The following is a 15,780-nucleotide window of genomic DNA, read 5'->3' on the forward strand; positions in this document are numbered from 1 at the left end:
CAGAGATAAGAAATTGACAAGACAGAGACCCCTTCCTTTGTGACCCTGCCCCTGAGGAGTCCCCTGATTAGGGAATCCAAGAGGCATTGATTAATTTGTCTAACAAGTTTCAGAGGGGAATCTGCCCCCAGGGCCACATAATCTGTAACGTATCAATTTATAGTCACTCACCAAGGCTTTCCTGTGACAGACCTAAGACACCCATGCCTTCTCCAGCAGATACAGCCAGGCCCTGTCCCACATGCCAGGCTCAAGACCCTTATTATGGAGGACGGACCTTCCTTTTACATCACCCACCTTCCATGGAAGAACAAGATTCACACTGTCAACCCTGAGGAGCCCAGTAAGTGTTGTAGGAAATAAGAAAAAGGGGTGGTAGATGAATAGGGTATTGACTATGTTGAGCACAGGGCAGGGGAAACCCTGTGCTGTCTGTGGAGAATGAGCTCTAGTGGTCACTTGCTTGGGAGGGTGAATGGCTAGACTCCTTGTTTGAAGTTTCCATTGGGTGATGAGCTTTTCCTTCAGTGATATGTTATTTGATTAGATAGGTGATGGAAATTATGCGAACGTGGAGGCAGAAGCTAAACCTGCAGTCCCTTTTGACACCATCACACTTCCCACAATAATGCTGTGTAGGGGTACAGTCACCAGTCTTTGGTGTGCAAATGGCTGCCCCCAGGTGCTGATAGAGCTTTAGGTCCTTACAGTGAAGTCTTTTATTTAGCATTCATGACAATTTATTGGTACTAATACAAGAGTCAAGAATGTTACAGAGCAGACCCCAGGGGGTGACCACATACTATTACTAAAAGCACCCCCTCGTTTTCTCTGGTTGTCCCCCCCACCTACCAGGTTCACTTTGCCTGCCAGCAGAGGAAAGACAACTCTCAAAGCCAGAGATTGGTGAAAAGGAAAGGAATTATTCATTTAAATTTGTGTAACAGGGTGCAGCCAAGAGGGGGGTTCCCAAATGGGGATTTGTAAGGGGGTCCAGAACTCAAGGTGTCCAGGAAATATTAGAAAAATATATACACGATGGCCTCACCCCCACAAATCTGAGCTTGGGGGATGGGACACAGGGAGCAGGGCCATTCAGAGCTGTTTTGTATTAGCAGTAGCTTTGCAGCTAACCTCTAGCATGGTCATTTAACATATCTATAACATTTAACTGGTTTCATGGATATGTTAAAGAGCTGTGGCTATGCTTTGAGCCAGGGGGATGGAAGTGACTTCCACCCAAGATGTAACTGGGAGGCAACTCCCCCTGGTTACAGGGCCTGCATGAGAGCTTGGAGATGATTGGCTCCACGCCATGGGGCCACACCTGCCCAGACTTACTATGGTAGCCCAGTAGAGCTGGAAGACTACGGGAATGCAGGCAGGTGTAACTGATTGTAGGGGGAGCTGGCAATGGGGCTGCAGAGGAAGATTGTTGCTGGGATTTAAACCCAGGCGCAGCAGCCATACCCAGTGCAGAGAACCACGTGGCTTTGACTAGAACCAGGACCACGCAGCTTTGGGGTGCTCCCTTTTGCCACGTGGCTTAGGCAGCAGTTGAGCCTTTGCCTGGTAGAATAGGGAAGAAAGGACTCTTTGCTGATGGGCCACAAGAAAGTGCCACATGGCTCTGGATTAACTGGAGATCGTGGCAGTGACCCAGCTGATGGTGCCAGGAGCCTGGATCACGGACTTCTACTTCTTTTCCTGAGATACGGTACCCCGGACTGGGCAGAGGGAGAAGGAAGGACTGTGTGAGTCTGTGGGTATTCTAAACAACTTTAGTATTTTAATGAAGACATTATGTCATTACTCTAAGTCTGTATAAATTTTGAATAAATAATTCCTTTTCACAAATCTCTGGCATTGAGAAACGTCTTTTTCTGGCGGCGGGCAAGGCAAACCTAGTGAGGGGAAGGAACCACCAGAGAACAAAGGGGCGTCCTTTTGATAATGGTATATCGTTCACGCCCCCCCCACCCACCCAGGGTCTGTTCTGTAACAGTTATACAGACTTAGAGTGATGACTTATTGTCTTCATGAAAGTACTAAAGTTCTTTAGAATACCCACAAATGTACAGTCCTTCCTTCTCCCCTTTTCCCAGTCTGGGGTACCATATCTCAGGAAAAGAAGTAAAAGTCCGGGGTTAAGGCACCATCCACTCTGTCACCGCAGCAATCTACAGTTAATCCAGAGCCATGTGGCACCTTCTCCTGGCCCACCAGCAAGAATCCTTTCTCCCCTTTTCTTCCAGGTAAAGTCTCAGCTGCTGCCTAAGCCACGTGGCAAAAGGGAGCACCCCAAAGCCGTTTGGTCCTGATTCTAGTCAAAGCCACGTGGTTCTCTCCCCTGGGCATGGCTGCTGCGCCTGGGTTTAAATCCCAGCAACAATCTTCCTCTGCAGCCCCATTGCCAGCTCCTCCTACAATCTGTTACACCTGCCTGCATTCCCGTAGTCTTCCAGCTCTACTGGGCTACCATAGTAAGTCTGGGCAGGTGTGGCCCCATGGCGTGGAGCCAATCATCTCCAAGCTCTCATGCAGGCCCTGTAACCAGGGGGAGTTGCCTCCCAGTTACATCTTGGGTGGAAGTCACTTCCATCCCCCTGGCTCAAAGCATAGCCACAGCTCTTTAACATATCTATGAAACCAGTTAAATGTTATAGATATGTTAAATGACCATGCTAGAGGTTTGCTGCAAAGCTATTGCTATACAAAACAGCTCTGAATGGCCCTGCTCCCTGTGTCCCATCCCCCAAGCTCAGACTTGTGGGGGTGAGGCCATCGTGTATATATTTTTCTAATATTTCCTGGACACCTTGAGTTCAGGACCCCCTTACAAATCCCCATTTGGGATCCCCCCTCTTGGCTGCACCCTGTTACAAGAAGGCAGTGCAATAAAAGACCAATGAACAAAAATAAATTCCTATTCCATAGCAAATATCAATTAGAACATATAATAGAAAACAAAAACCATTTATGATCATAAAAACTGCAGAATGCCTAAGGAAAAAAACATAACAGATATAAACAAAATATATATAAAGAAAATGGTAAGACGTAACTGACATGCACGAAAGATTTAAAAATCATGACAGTGAAGTCTTGATCTTCTTCCTCTCCCTTGTTACCTGGCCCAAGAGCTCCAGAGCCTCCATCTTCACTCGGCCTAGACGGATCTTTCTTAATTCTTCTTTGCCAGCCTCACTTACTTGGGAACATCCCCTGTTCCCAGAAAGGGTCTGCCCTTCCCCTCCTTCTGCACCCTTATCCACAGTTCTCATTAGGGACCTTCAAGAAAGAAGTGTCTGAGTTCTCTGGTATCTAGGGCCACAGTGTATAAAGACTTGGATGGGGTGGGTGAGAGAGGGAAAGTGAAGGATGTACAAGAGTCCAACATCTAGCACCTTATTGACATCTTACCCTTCAGTTCTGGGAATTCTGGGAGACACTAGAACTGGCCTGTCCCTTTCTCATAGTTTACCTTGAGTCCACTTGGGAGTCTAGTCTCATCCTGGAGCAAGAACATGAAATCATTAGCAAGAACAGAACTATTTCGTCATCTATTTTGACATTTGTTCCTCTTATTTAAGTGACTCGGTTCTTCAACCTTAATGTTATAAGATTTCACCACCCCATTTCCTTTGCCCCCAGTTTTGTTTGCTTTAAATCCATCTTTACTCCAGACACCAGGGAGAAATGTGATACAAATCATGCCCCTCCTTTGGTTGCACTTCCTCCACAGCCTCAAACTTTCTCCATTATTCTTTTCAAGTTCTCAGGGATGTGGTCACCTCTTTGTCCTAATTCTCCACTGTCCCTGTGCCCCACAGTGTGCTTCAGCTAATGGCTAAAAGCTCTGACCCATGCTGCGTCTTAAGCGTGGTCTTTCCCCAGCCCTATTCTCTGCCAAGAGAGCCCATATTCAACAGTCCACCTGTTAACTTCTGCCCAGGGATGTCTTCCTCCAGGGATTCTTCTCTGACTCCATCACTCCAGGCTGCATTTGGGACTTCTCTCAGAGTCCCACTCTCCAGACAGCCCTTATCCCACCATTTAAGTCACTGTATTACAATGGCCTGTTTGTGCATCCATCTCTGGAAGGCGGGCTCCCTGAGGTTGACAACCATACCCAATAGGTGACACCTAGCCTGTCCCTAATGAGTCCTTCTTGCCAAGTGCCTTTCAGGAGATCTTTGGTGTCTGAAAAATGGCCTAGTCAACTCTCTACTTCCCAGTATGGCTCAACAAACTGCCCACCTCCATGAAACACCAGACAGAGAACAGGACGTATTTATTTGGTGCATGAGTAAAGTGGAAAGTAAAACTGACACAGGGCTGTATCCTCCCCTTTTGATTCCTACCCTCTGATCCTAATGTAAAGGGTTTCTGATATGTGGGAAACTCTTTCTAAAGATGACCATTATTATTCATTTCATGACTCTTTAAACCATAGTTCAGCTACTTTTGCATCTGCAGTTTGGACTTTATAGAAAAAAATCACTGTGGTGGATGTGAATTCCAACAACCTCAGGATAAACCCTGCAGCAGCCAGGCCCCTGGCTTTGTCCATCAGAACAAGGTGAATTGTCATTAGCCTCTCTCCCTCATTTCCAGTATTTCTTCATTGAATATTTCTCACTGTCTCAGTCTTTTTATGTGGCACAACGAAGCAATATTTACAATCCTAGAAATGAATCCATCTTGTACTTTATCAAACACACTCACTACTTAAAATTGGAAGGTTTTCATGGCCACTACATTTCTTCCTCAGTGGTAGCAACATGCAGCTGAGGAGATGGTCCAGCTTCAGAGACCGACCACTTCTTTAACAATTCCTCCCAGCAGCAAAGTCATAAAAAGAATTTTAATACTGTCCTCCATGGTGCTCATGGAAAACACTATGTCCTCCCTCAAAGTCCTCCTTGGGTTCCTGACTGTGATAAAACACATACAAACTATTTTTACCATAGGTTAATCTAATGAATACAAACAGGGTTAAGTTCCTACAGCATCTCACCAACTTAGAACAGAATGATATTGAATTTTAAAATGTTGACAACGTGAATAAAACAATGTTAACCACATTGAATGAAATAATGTTACTTGAGGACATGCTGTGCTTGTAAGAAGAAATTCCGAACTCTTTGGTGTATTATGACTCCACATGACCCCCAGGCTTATTTCTTACCACTTCTCAAATTTATCCTCAATTCTGATAATTTTGAAATGTTTTTGTTTGCCCAGATGGGCCATACTCTCTTATGTCTCTGCTACTCTCAGGACCTTCTCCCTCCCCTTAAGCCTGTCCCTACTTTCTTCACTTGAGGACCTGCTGTTCTTGTAAGAAGAGAGAAATTGCACCAGGATGTTGCATATCAGCCCAAAAAGATGAGCGTCAAACATGAGGTGATGCTTAAAGTAGCACTGGGAAGGTGGAGGGAGGGGGCATTGGTCCACAACCTGCCTACCTCTGGATCTCTCCTTGCCAGGTTCTGCAGGTCCTGGAACCAGAGGGAAACAATTGGTGTCTTCACTCACTTTCCCACTATTTTCCTCTCCTGCAAAATGGATCTTCACATGTTTGGGGTGAGAACACAAAGGAGACTGTGTCTGCTCATACAGGGATGAGAGTGTTTGGCAGTTTCACATGCAAGAAAAAGGACTGAAAATATGAATGTTGAGGGGCCTCCAGGAGGGGAATTGAAAGATAATGAATGGCCTCATTTGTAATATGAGAAAAGTACCTGTGTGACAATTACTGTTGTGAAATTATTCATACACATGTCATTTCGCTGTTTAGTCTCAGTCATCTTCTGTTTGTGCCTCTGGATAATTAAGGCAGAAAGTCAGGGGTGTGTATGCAGGTATTTCAGACAAGGGTTTTGGAGAAACAGTTGCTGGTGCTACTCTGGGTGAAGAGCCCAGGTGAGCTGCAAGAACAAGAGAAAATAGGCTGAATTGTTTGGACCTGATAGGGATCAACACTGGGAATGCGTGTTGCCCAGGTCTGAGAAGAGGACGTGGCTATTTAGTGAGCAGCAGCTTTATATTCCTTTTCTGTCTCCCTTTCTCTTTTCTTCATCAACATCCTCTTTCCATATACTGACCTCTTTCAGGGTAAGAAGTCATAAAGATTTTATAGTAGTGGATACCCAGGGACTATATGGTGAGCTACGGGAAAGGAAATATTTGTTTATAAGCTCTTCCATTTATTAATTCTGCCACCCAACCAATACAAAGAGTGCCCTTTGTGCTAAGAACTCAGCTAGTATTGAGAACTGAGGTGGTTGGGAATTACCTAAGCAGGTGAGAGCCTGTGCCATGTATGTAGAGACAGGTAGGACTGAGGAGAAGGAAGTAGGGAGAGGTTTAAGTGAAGGGAGAAGGTCCTGACAAGTAGCAGAGAAAGAAGAGAGTATGGCCCATCTGGACAAAGAAAAACATTTCTAAATTATCAGAATTGAGGATAAATTTGAGAAGTCGTAAGAAATATGGCTGGGAGATTACAGTGGAGCCATGTTATACATGGAGTTAGGATGAGTTCAGCAGGCAACACAAAGGAAATTCAAAGAACTTAGGCAGGAGAGTGATATTATCCAATTTCCATTTTGGAAATCTCAGTCAGACTGTTTTGTGGAGGAACCAAAGATGAAACTGGAGACGAGGAAGGAATCCCTGCAATAGACTGGGAAGAAATGAAATTGTTTCCTCTTTTCCAATGCAGTTGATGCTGTGAACACAAAGCACACTCCAGGGAATATCCAGAATCTCAGGCGTCTCCCACATACTCTCCTATTCTGCTTAGTAAACATCCAAGCAAGAGAGAAAGCCATACTTACTAGAAGTCAAGAGAATTTAGAATGTGTCATGACAATTTCCTTAGAATATCTCTCAAATGATATGAAACCACAAGAAATTGTTACCAACTGCCCATCCCCCAAAGGGTCAGAATAAAGATCCATTGCTAAAGATAGTGAGTATGATATGGCCATTTTTGTCACTCCAGAGACACTGGGAGCTTTGGGACTTTTTCAACTGAGATAGAATTGACATATAACATTTAATTAGTTTCAGGCACATAACTTGATTTGATTTGTATATACATTGCAAAATGATCATCTGAATAAGTCTAGTTAACACCTTTACCATACATACTTAAGAAATTTTTCTTGTGATGAACTTTTAAGATCTAATTTCTTAGTAATGTTCAAATATGGAGCACAGTGTTAATTATAATTACCATGCAATATATTACATCCCCATGACTTACTTATTTTATAACTGGAAGTTTGTACCGTTTGATCCCCTGCCCTCCCCTCCCACGTTGGTTTCTATACCTAAGAAGACTGACAGTGACGACAACCAACGTTGTTCTCCTGTGCAGTCAGGGGCCTTACAGAACAGCAAGTGTAGAAAAACACTGATAACAGAGCAAAGGAGAACACTCAAATCACTGTATGGTTTCATGTTATTCCTTCTCCCAGGTTGTCATACTCATTCCTCTGTGTCTGCTTATAGGACCCATAGGCTCTGAGGTGAAGAGAGTCAGAGGTAGGTGGGCTGAGAATGAGTCCCCACAAGTGCCCAGCCCCAATCTAAGCATCACTGAACTGTGAGTGCAAATCCGACTCTCACCCCTTCGAGCTCCTATGTGAATCCTGATGCAACTACTCTCTTCCCCCAGTATTTAATGAACATCATAGATGGCGTGACTCCAAATTCTGTTTGTGACGTTTCAAGTAGTATCGTAGGGTACTGAAACGGTTTGAGCCTTGATATCCCCTTTTCCTTGGACATTTTGGCCAATTGCTTAACTTCACAGATGAAGGCCCTGTTTCTACAAGATGTTTCTGGTTCCTGGTACATTAAGCCTTAATCATCACAGAATGTGGTTTATTATTTGGTGAAAATATTTTTTCTTCCTTTTTTTTCTTGACAAGTAAACCTACCTTTTACTCATACTCCAGTTCTCTGGTCAGATATGTGAGATACTCTCTCAAATTTTCTCACCTCTGACACATGGGTGTCTTACCCTTCTCTGAGTCCCAGGCAAGGCAGGTAAACCACATCAAGCTGCTGAGCTTCACCATACCTCATGCTCCACATTTGTGTTAGAGCAAGTTCAAACCATTTTATCTCTGAGTTCCAAGGTTGCTCTGAACTGTTCAGAGAGAATTCTAAGACAGAGGTAAAGAAGGTGGGTGAGTGTCCCAGAGCATAATGACAACGGTTAGTCAATAACTAACTGACTATAGAATTGGGAATTCTATATTCTGTAACAAATAACAGAATATACAGTCCCCAAATTTTGTAGTTAAGGCTTTAATGCCTAGTTATTTGCTTCAATAAATAAAAACAGTAGGAATAATCCAGAGTTGGTCCAGTGTCTATTTCATGCTATTTTCCTTCCTCAATCATCTACATGAGGTGTCAGCAACATGGAAACAGGAAATCAAACAAGGGATTCAGATTTTTTACTTCTGGGATTTTCCCAAGACTCAGAGAATCAACCCATCCTATTTGGACTGTTCCTGTCCATGTATCTGGTCACCATGCTCGGGAACCTACTCATCATCCTGGCTGTCAGCTCAGACTCCCACCTCCACACGCCCATGTACTTCTTCCTCTGCAATCTGTCCTTTGTTGACATCTGTTTCACCTCCACCACCATCCCAAAGATGCTGCTGAACATTCAGACACAAAGCAAAGCCATTTCCTACAATGGATGCCTCATTCAAGTGTATTTTTTTACAGTTTTTATTGGAATGGACAACTTCCTCCTGACTGTGATGGCCTATGACCGGTATGTGGCCATATGCCACCCCCTGCACTACTTGGTCATCATGAACTCTCGCCTGTGTGGCCTTCTGGTTCTCTTGTGTTGGTTCATCATATTCTGGGACTCCCTGGTTCACATTCTACTGATGAGGAGACTGACTTTCTGTGCAGGTACTGAAATTCCACATTTCTTCTGTGAACTGGCTCAGATTCTCAAGGTAGCCTGCTCAGACACCTTCATCAATAATGTCTTCATGTATGTGATTGCTGCCCTACTGGGTGTGATTCCTGTCACTGGAATTCTCTATTCTTACATTCAGATCATCTCCTCTTTGATGAGAATGTCCTCTGTAGGGGGAAAATATAAAGCATTTTCCACCTGTGGGTCTCACCTCACTGCAGTCTCCTTGTTCTGTGGGACAGGGCTGGGGGTCTATTTCAGTTCTGCTGGGACCCATTCTTCCCTGCAAAACTCAGTGGCCTCAGTGATGTACACTGTGGTCACCCCCATGCTGAACCCCTTCATCTACAGCCTGAGAAACAAGGATGTGAAGGGGGCTCTTGGAAGGCTCCTCATTCGAGCAGCACCTTCTCTGTGATGGATCACTGGCCCCAGAACTAAGTGTACATTGTGGGCCCCAAAGGTTAATGTTGCAATTTTACCTATCCTGGTTCTTTTTATCTCCTATAAGACACTATTGATTTCTTCTATCCAAAGCACAGATCATTTCTCTTTTCTTTGTTTTTGTATTAGTACTAGGTGGTTCTTCTCAACAACTCCCTGAGAAACATCTTTTTGATTTTTCTTCCCTACATGCTGTCCACAATGCTCCTTGTTTGGCCAGCATCCTGCAGCTATTCTTAAGATTTCTAACTTAAATTTAAAACACTTACCATATCAACTGCTGACTTTGTTTCCCAGAAAGTTGTCCTCATACCTCACTGATCTTAACCTTAATTAGCTTGTGTGTGTGTTTTCTTTCCCAGAAGAAATTTTCACTCCAGAAGAAATGGAGTGAAAATCATACAGTACTAAGAACAAAGTACTTACGTTATCAGGACTCTACATGATTCTTCACATGAATGTCTTAATTCCATGTTAAAAACATTTCTTTGAGGTATTGTGTCTCATTTACTTCACTTTTCAAAAGAAAAGACTGAGATTCAGGTGGACTACAACGTGGCCAAGTGACTTTGCTATTGTACCTTTCACAACAACAGTAATGTGATTTCAACTTCAAAGGAGGAATCTAGGTTTGAAAGGTGTTTTCTTCAGATGACATAGAAAGCACTGCCTGGGAACATTGATATGTGTCACTCCTTGTGATAGTTTCTTCCATCCATCACCCTTCCTCTCCTATTTTCTTTGACCTTTGTTTTCCATTATTGCAATTTTGAGATATGCCCTCTAATAACCAAAAACATTTAATAATGAATACAATAAAATAAGAACTGTTTTCTCCCATGTCTTAATTATTTGGAACTCTGTGGGACTGCATCAGGAATAATAGTTACACATTTGTGGAACATGTTTAGAACTTAATTCACTTTGGGGGAAGAATGTTGCTAGAAGTGAGTCTGCAAGGAAGCATGGAGTAGTCCATGGTTCCTCCCACATTCCCTGGGATCCTTTCATCACCTCCACTGCATGGCTACCAAGATCCAACACCAGCTAGAACTACTTTGCCTGACATGTGGCAGCAGAAGCAAAGAGAAATATGTCTTACACCTTTTGAAGGAGAGGTGTGGGGTATACCATATCTTTCATCCTTTATCTGGGATATTGCTGAGGTTTACATTTCGTACCATTTACTGGAATTTCCCAACAGGATGAAACTCTTGTTCATTCTCAGTGGTACCTCACATGGTGCAAGATTTTTGATATATTTTCTTTTGTGCATCCACTTCTCTCTCCCGTCCATGTTCCTTGCTCCTTCCAATAGTGTTTGCACATTAACCCTTGGCTCAGCATCCACTTCTGCAGGAACAAAAAACAATACAGTGGTAGTGATGTGATGTATTAAGACAACATAATGAAAGGAATTAGAGACTTTGGAAAGAAAGAAAGTAATTATGGGTCTGTAAAATTACTCAAAAACCATAATTTGTTACTTAGGAAAGACTTATTTGATGAGGCTTCATTTCACCTTGATTTCATTTAGTTTAATCCAATGTGTATTCATTGCTTACTCTAAACATTGAGGAGGGAACCAGAGAGATGCAGATGTTTGCAATGCAGAGTGATGAGCATTAGAATGTTGGTGTGTATTAGATCCTGTTGAAACAAAAGTAAAAGTTTCTTAACTCACCTTCCATAATTCCAGTAATAACTTTAAAGTTTTTTAAAGAATCTTTTAAAAAATACTTTGTTTATTTATTTTTAGACAGAGTGGAAGGAAGGGAGAGAGGGAGAGAAATGTCAATGTGTGGTTGTTTCTCATTTACCCCCCATCAGGGACCTGACCCACAACCCAGGCATGTGCCCTGACTGGGAATCCATCCAGTGACTTTTTGGTTCACAGGCCCATGTTCAATTCACTGAGCCACACCAGCCAGGGCAAAACTTTAATATTTTTAACTTTTTCACATTTTCATTGAGGTGTAACTTACATGAATGAAATTCACCCCTTAATGTAGCAAGTCCAATATTCTTAGTAAGCTTATAGGTTTATGTGATCATTAACAAAATACAGTTTTAGAATATATTTACCCCTCAAATAAATACCTTTTTGCCCACTTGTGGTTAATAACCATTCCCATCTCAGTGCTAGGAAACCACTAATCACTTTCTGTCTTTATAAATTGTGTTTTCTAGATATTTTTATATAAATTGAATCATAAAATATGTGACTTTTTGTTTCTGGCTTCTTCTACTTAATGCATGTTTTTTAAGGTCATTCATGTGAGAGTATGTATCTATATTGTCTTTTTTGAATTAAAATACAGGATTCTATTGTATGTTCATTCCACGTTTTGCTTTTCCATTCACAGTGGATGAACATTTCGATATTCCAGTGTGGAGATATTATCAATGGTGCTTCTGTGAACATCTGTGCACATGTCTTTGTGTTGATGCACATTTTCATTTACCTTGGGTAGATATCTTGGGGTGCAATTACTGGGTCATATGGTGAATTTATATTTAACTTTTTCAGAAACTGCCAAAATGTTTTCCCAAGTGACTGCACCAATTTACATTCCCATGATAAATTAATGAAAGTTCCAGATTTCCACATCTTCACTAGTACTTAGTATTCATGGGAAACTTCTCATAGGAGAATATGCTTGAGTATTAAACACAAAATGAGTAGAAATTTAACTGGAGAGTATGTCAATCAGGAGGCATTTGAGAGTATGACAATAAGGAAGATACATGGAACTATGCCTGAGTTACTAGAAATAAGTTGTTACATAGATGGAGGTCAGACCATTGGGGTCATTAGGGTTTTTTCATTTGTCTGTACAACAAAAGATATTGGTACTTCTATTCCAGCCTTAAGGACTTCTCCATGCAACAACTGTCTTGGCTAGAGGCTGGTATTTCAGATTCCTTCTGTCTGAGCATTAGAAAAACCAGGGTCTTCCTGCAACTTCATTTTTTAAAGATTTTATTTATTTATTTTTACATAGAGAGGAAAGGAGGGAAAAACAGAGGGAGAGTAACATCAATCAGTTGCCTCTCACCCGAGCCCAAACTGGGAACCAAACTCGAAATCCAGGTATGTGCCATGACTGGAATTTGAACCCATGGCCTTTAAATTTATAGTTGATACACAATCCCCTGAGCCACATCGCTCAGGGCCTTAACATCATTTTTATCTGCATTGTACTTTCTTTGAATCTTCTCAGTCATGGTAGATCAGTGGTTCCATCCAGGAGTGATTTTGCTTTTTAAGAACATAGAGAGCACATTTGGACTTACGACCACCTACAGTAGCAGAAGCTATAGATTGTCCCACTGACCTTTCTCTTCTTAGTGTACCCTACTCCCACTCTCCCCTGCAAAAGACCAACAAAAATTGTCAAAGAGGTTCTCCCAAAACTCATACAAAAAGTCGATCCAAGTAAAGGTAAAATAATCACATATAAATAAGTGGGACCACATTCAACTGAAAAGCTTCTCAGAGCAAAGGAAGCCACTGACAAAATGAAAAGGCAAATACTGAATAGGAGAAAATATTTGCAAATCTGATGAGGGGTTGATCCAAAATGTATTTAAAAACTCACACAACTGAATAGCCAAATCCAAAAAAAAAATCTAATTTAGAAATTAGCAGGGGATCTGAATAGACATTTTTCCAGAGAAGACATACAGATGGCCAACAAGTACACAGAAAGGTGACTGAACCAAGATGGCGGCACAGTAGGTGGAAGGTACAGTCCCCTCCTCCCAGGACCAAACTGGATTTTCAACTAAAATGTAAGACAATCAACCTTAGGAACTAACTGAACACTAGCTGAGCAGAAGTCATATAACCGAGGATTTCCAGAAAAAGCAACATCAGAACTGGAAGGAAGGGCAGAGATGCAAAAGAGTCTAGCCCTGCTCCCACAGTAGCAGCTTAGATGCCAAAGGGATATCTCAATGACAAAGGTTCCCCCTGTGAAGCATGGGTTCTCAATGCCAAGCAGAGCTCCCCAGCCCAAAGCACCAGAGTTGGGAAGAGTTGCCCACATAACATCTGGCTGTGAATATTAGCGGGGATTCTGTCCACCAGAGAGACAAGAGTCTGCTAGAGACACAGGCGCCCTCTTATAGGGCCAATGCATAATTCCACATATGAGTAAAATTATGTGGTACTTATCCTTCTCTGACAGCCTATTTCAATTAGCATAATACTCTCTAGGACAAAAAAGGAAAATTATAAAACAGAAAAAAATTAAAAAGTAAGAGAAACTAAAAAGAAAAAATTTGCTTCAGGTCCATACATGCTGTTGCAAGAGATAAAATTTTCATTTTCTTTGTTTTTTCTTTCATTTTTTTATAGCCATGTAGGATTTCATTGTGTAAATGCACAACAGCTTTCTTAATCCACTCTTCTAATGACAGGCACTTTGGCTGCTGTCAACTCTTATCTAATGTAAATAATGCTGCAAATGAACACATACAAAGTCTGACCAGAAAATATCCACCCATGTAATAGGAAAAATAGAGACATTTATTAAAGAAGATCTAAGATGCAAGAAACATTGTACATAGAAGAATGATGCCTCAGTCCCCTTCAAAGTAGGTACACTGGGACCTCAAACAGTTCTCCTGGAATCACTTCCACCATTCAAAACACTTTGCAAAATCCTTTGATGGAAGCACCATCAGCTTCCGCATCATATTTTTCTGAATATCGTGGATGGTCTGTAATCTCTTCCCTTTCAGAGATGATTTTATTTTGGGGGAAGAATAAAAGTCACAGTGCACCAAATCTGGGCTGTACGTGAGCTGAGTCGCCTGGGTCACTTGATGTTTTGCCCCAAATTGTTGCATGAAACATGATGAATAAGCAGTCGTGTTATTGTGATGAATCTGCCAATGACTAGTAGCCCATAGGTGTGGGCTTCAGAATCATCTGCATAGTTTCCACAGAGGAATGTTCAAGCTTAATGTAAAATTTGATGCAGATTCATTGCTTTATGTGCCCAGTCATTTTAAATGTGATGGCCACACACTACACATGCTCACTCTGTCGCGTCCACCACCCGCCACCCCCCCCCCCCCCGCCCACCACTGACTAGGACAGTGAAGTTGTCCTTGTCAGGCACATGCAGTCCTGCCCACTGTCCTTGGCTGCCAGGTTACATCGATGTCAGGCAAACCATTCTCATTATATTAATGCTGGCTGGATTTTTTCAGGACAAACCTCATGTATTCTTTTGAATTCGTGTTTTGGGATTCTTCAGATACATTTTCAGAAGCGGAATTGTGGGTCATAAGGCAGTTCTATTTCTAATATTTTGAGGTAACTCCATACTGCTTTCCAAAGTGGCTGCACCAATTTGTATTCCCACCAAAGTTCCAGAGGGCTCTATTGTTTACTGATTCACTGATGAAAGGCATTCTGACAAGTGTGAGGTGATAGCTCGTTGTTTTTAATTTGTATTTCTTTGATGATTAGTGATGTTAAGCATTTTTCTTTTTTTAAATATATTTTATTGATTATGCTATTACACTTGTCCAATTCCGCCCCCCACCCCGTCACTCCACTCCGTCCTGCACAACTGCTCCCACCCACATTCCTCCTCTGTAGTTCATGTCCATGGATCATACATATAACTTCTTTGGCTTGTACATTTCCTATACTATTTTACCCTCCCCCGTGTCTATTTTCTACCTACCATTTCTGCTACTTATTCCCTGTACCCTTCCCCCATTTCTCCCTCCCAATTCCCTGTTGATAACCCTCCATGTGATCTCCATTTCTGTGGTTCTGTTCGTGTTCTACTTGTTTAGTTAGTTTGCTTTTTTTTTTTTTAGGTGTGGTTGTTAATAACTGTGAGTTTGCTGTCATTTTTACTGTTCATATTTTTTAAATATATTTATTGATTATGCTATTACAGTTGTCCCATTTCCCCTGCCCTCACTCCACTCCATCCTGCCTACCCTCTGCCTCCCACATTCCCCCCCTATAGTTCATGTCCATGTGTCATACTTATAAGTTCTTTGGCTTCTACATTTCCTACACTATTCTTACCCTCCCCTTGTCTATTTTCCACCTATCATCTATGCTACTTATTCTCTGTAACTTTCCTCCCCTCTCCCCCTCCCACTCCCCTATTGTCAACCCTCCATGTGATCTCCATCTCTATGGTTCTGTTCCTGTTCTAGTTGTTTGCCTAGTTTGCTCTTGTTTTTGTTTTTGGTGTGGTCGTTAATACCTGTGAGTTTGCTGTCATTTTTACTGTTCCTATTTTTGATCTTCTTTTTCTTAGGTAAGTCCCTTTAACATTTCATATAATAAGGGCTTGGTGATGGTTAACTTCTTTAACTTGACCTTATCTGAGAAG

General features: G+C 42.0%; 1 protein-coding gene across 1 annotated transcript; it reads left to right on the top strand.

Moving 5' to 3' along the window:
• Positions 1–200: 200 nt before the first annotated feature.
• Positions 201–9,380, top strand: LOC128779290 (olfactory receptor 7D4). Its single transcript, XM_053911753.1, has 2 exons — positions 201–343; positions 8,431–9,380. The coding sequence occupies exons 1-2, from the start codon at positions 265–267 to the stop codon at positions 9,378–9,380; spliced, it is 1,029 nt and encodes a 342-aa protein (XP_053767728.1). The 5' UTR covers positions 201–264.
• The last annotated feature ends 6,400 nt before the right edge of the window (positions 9,381–15,780 follow it).

The sequence above is a fragment of the Desmodus rotundus genome, chromosome 9 (genome assembly GCF_022682495.2).
Source record: "Desmodus rotundus isolate HL8 chromosome 9, HLdesRot8A.1, whole genome shotgun sequence".
Taxonomy (NCBI): domain Eukaryota; kingdom Metazoa; phylum Chordata; class Mammalia; order Chiroptera; family Phyllostomidae; genus Desmodus; species Desmodus rotundus.

What these genes read in the sequence shown, in the direction of transcription:
- LOC128779290 (XM_053911753.1), top strand. Translation starts at nt 265, where the DNA reads ATGGAGGACGGACCTTCCTTTTACATCACCCACCTTCCATGGAAGAAC. An exon ending in TGTCAACCCTGAGGAGCCCA is followed by an intron (nt 344 to 8,430) that starts GTAAGTGTTGTA and finishes CATCTACATGAG; the next exon opens with GTGTCAGCAACATGGAAACA.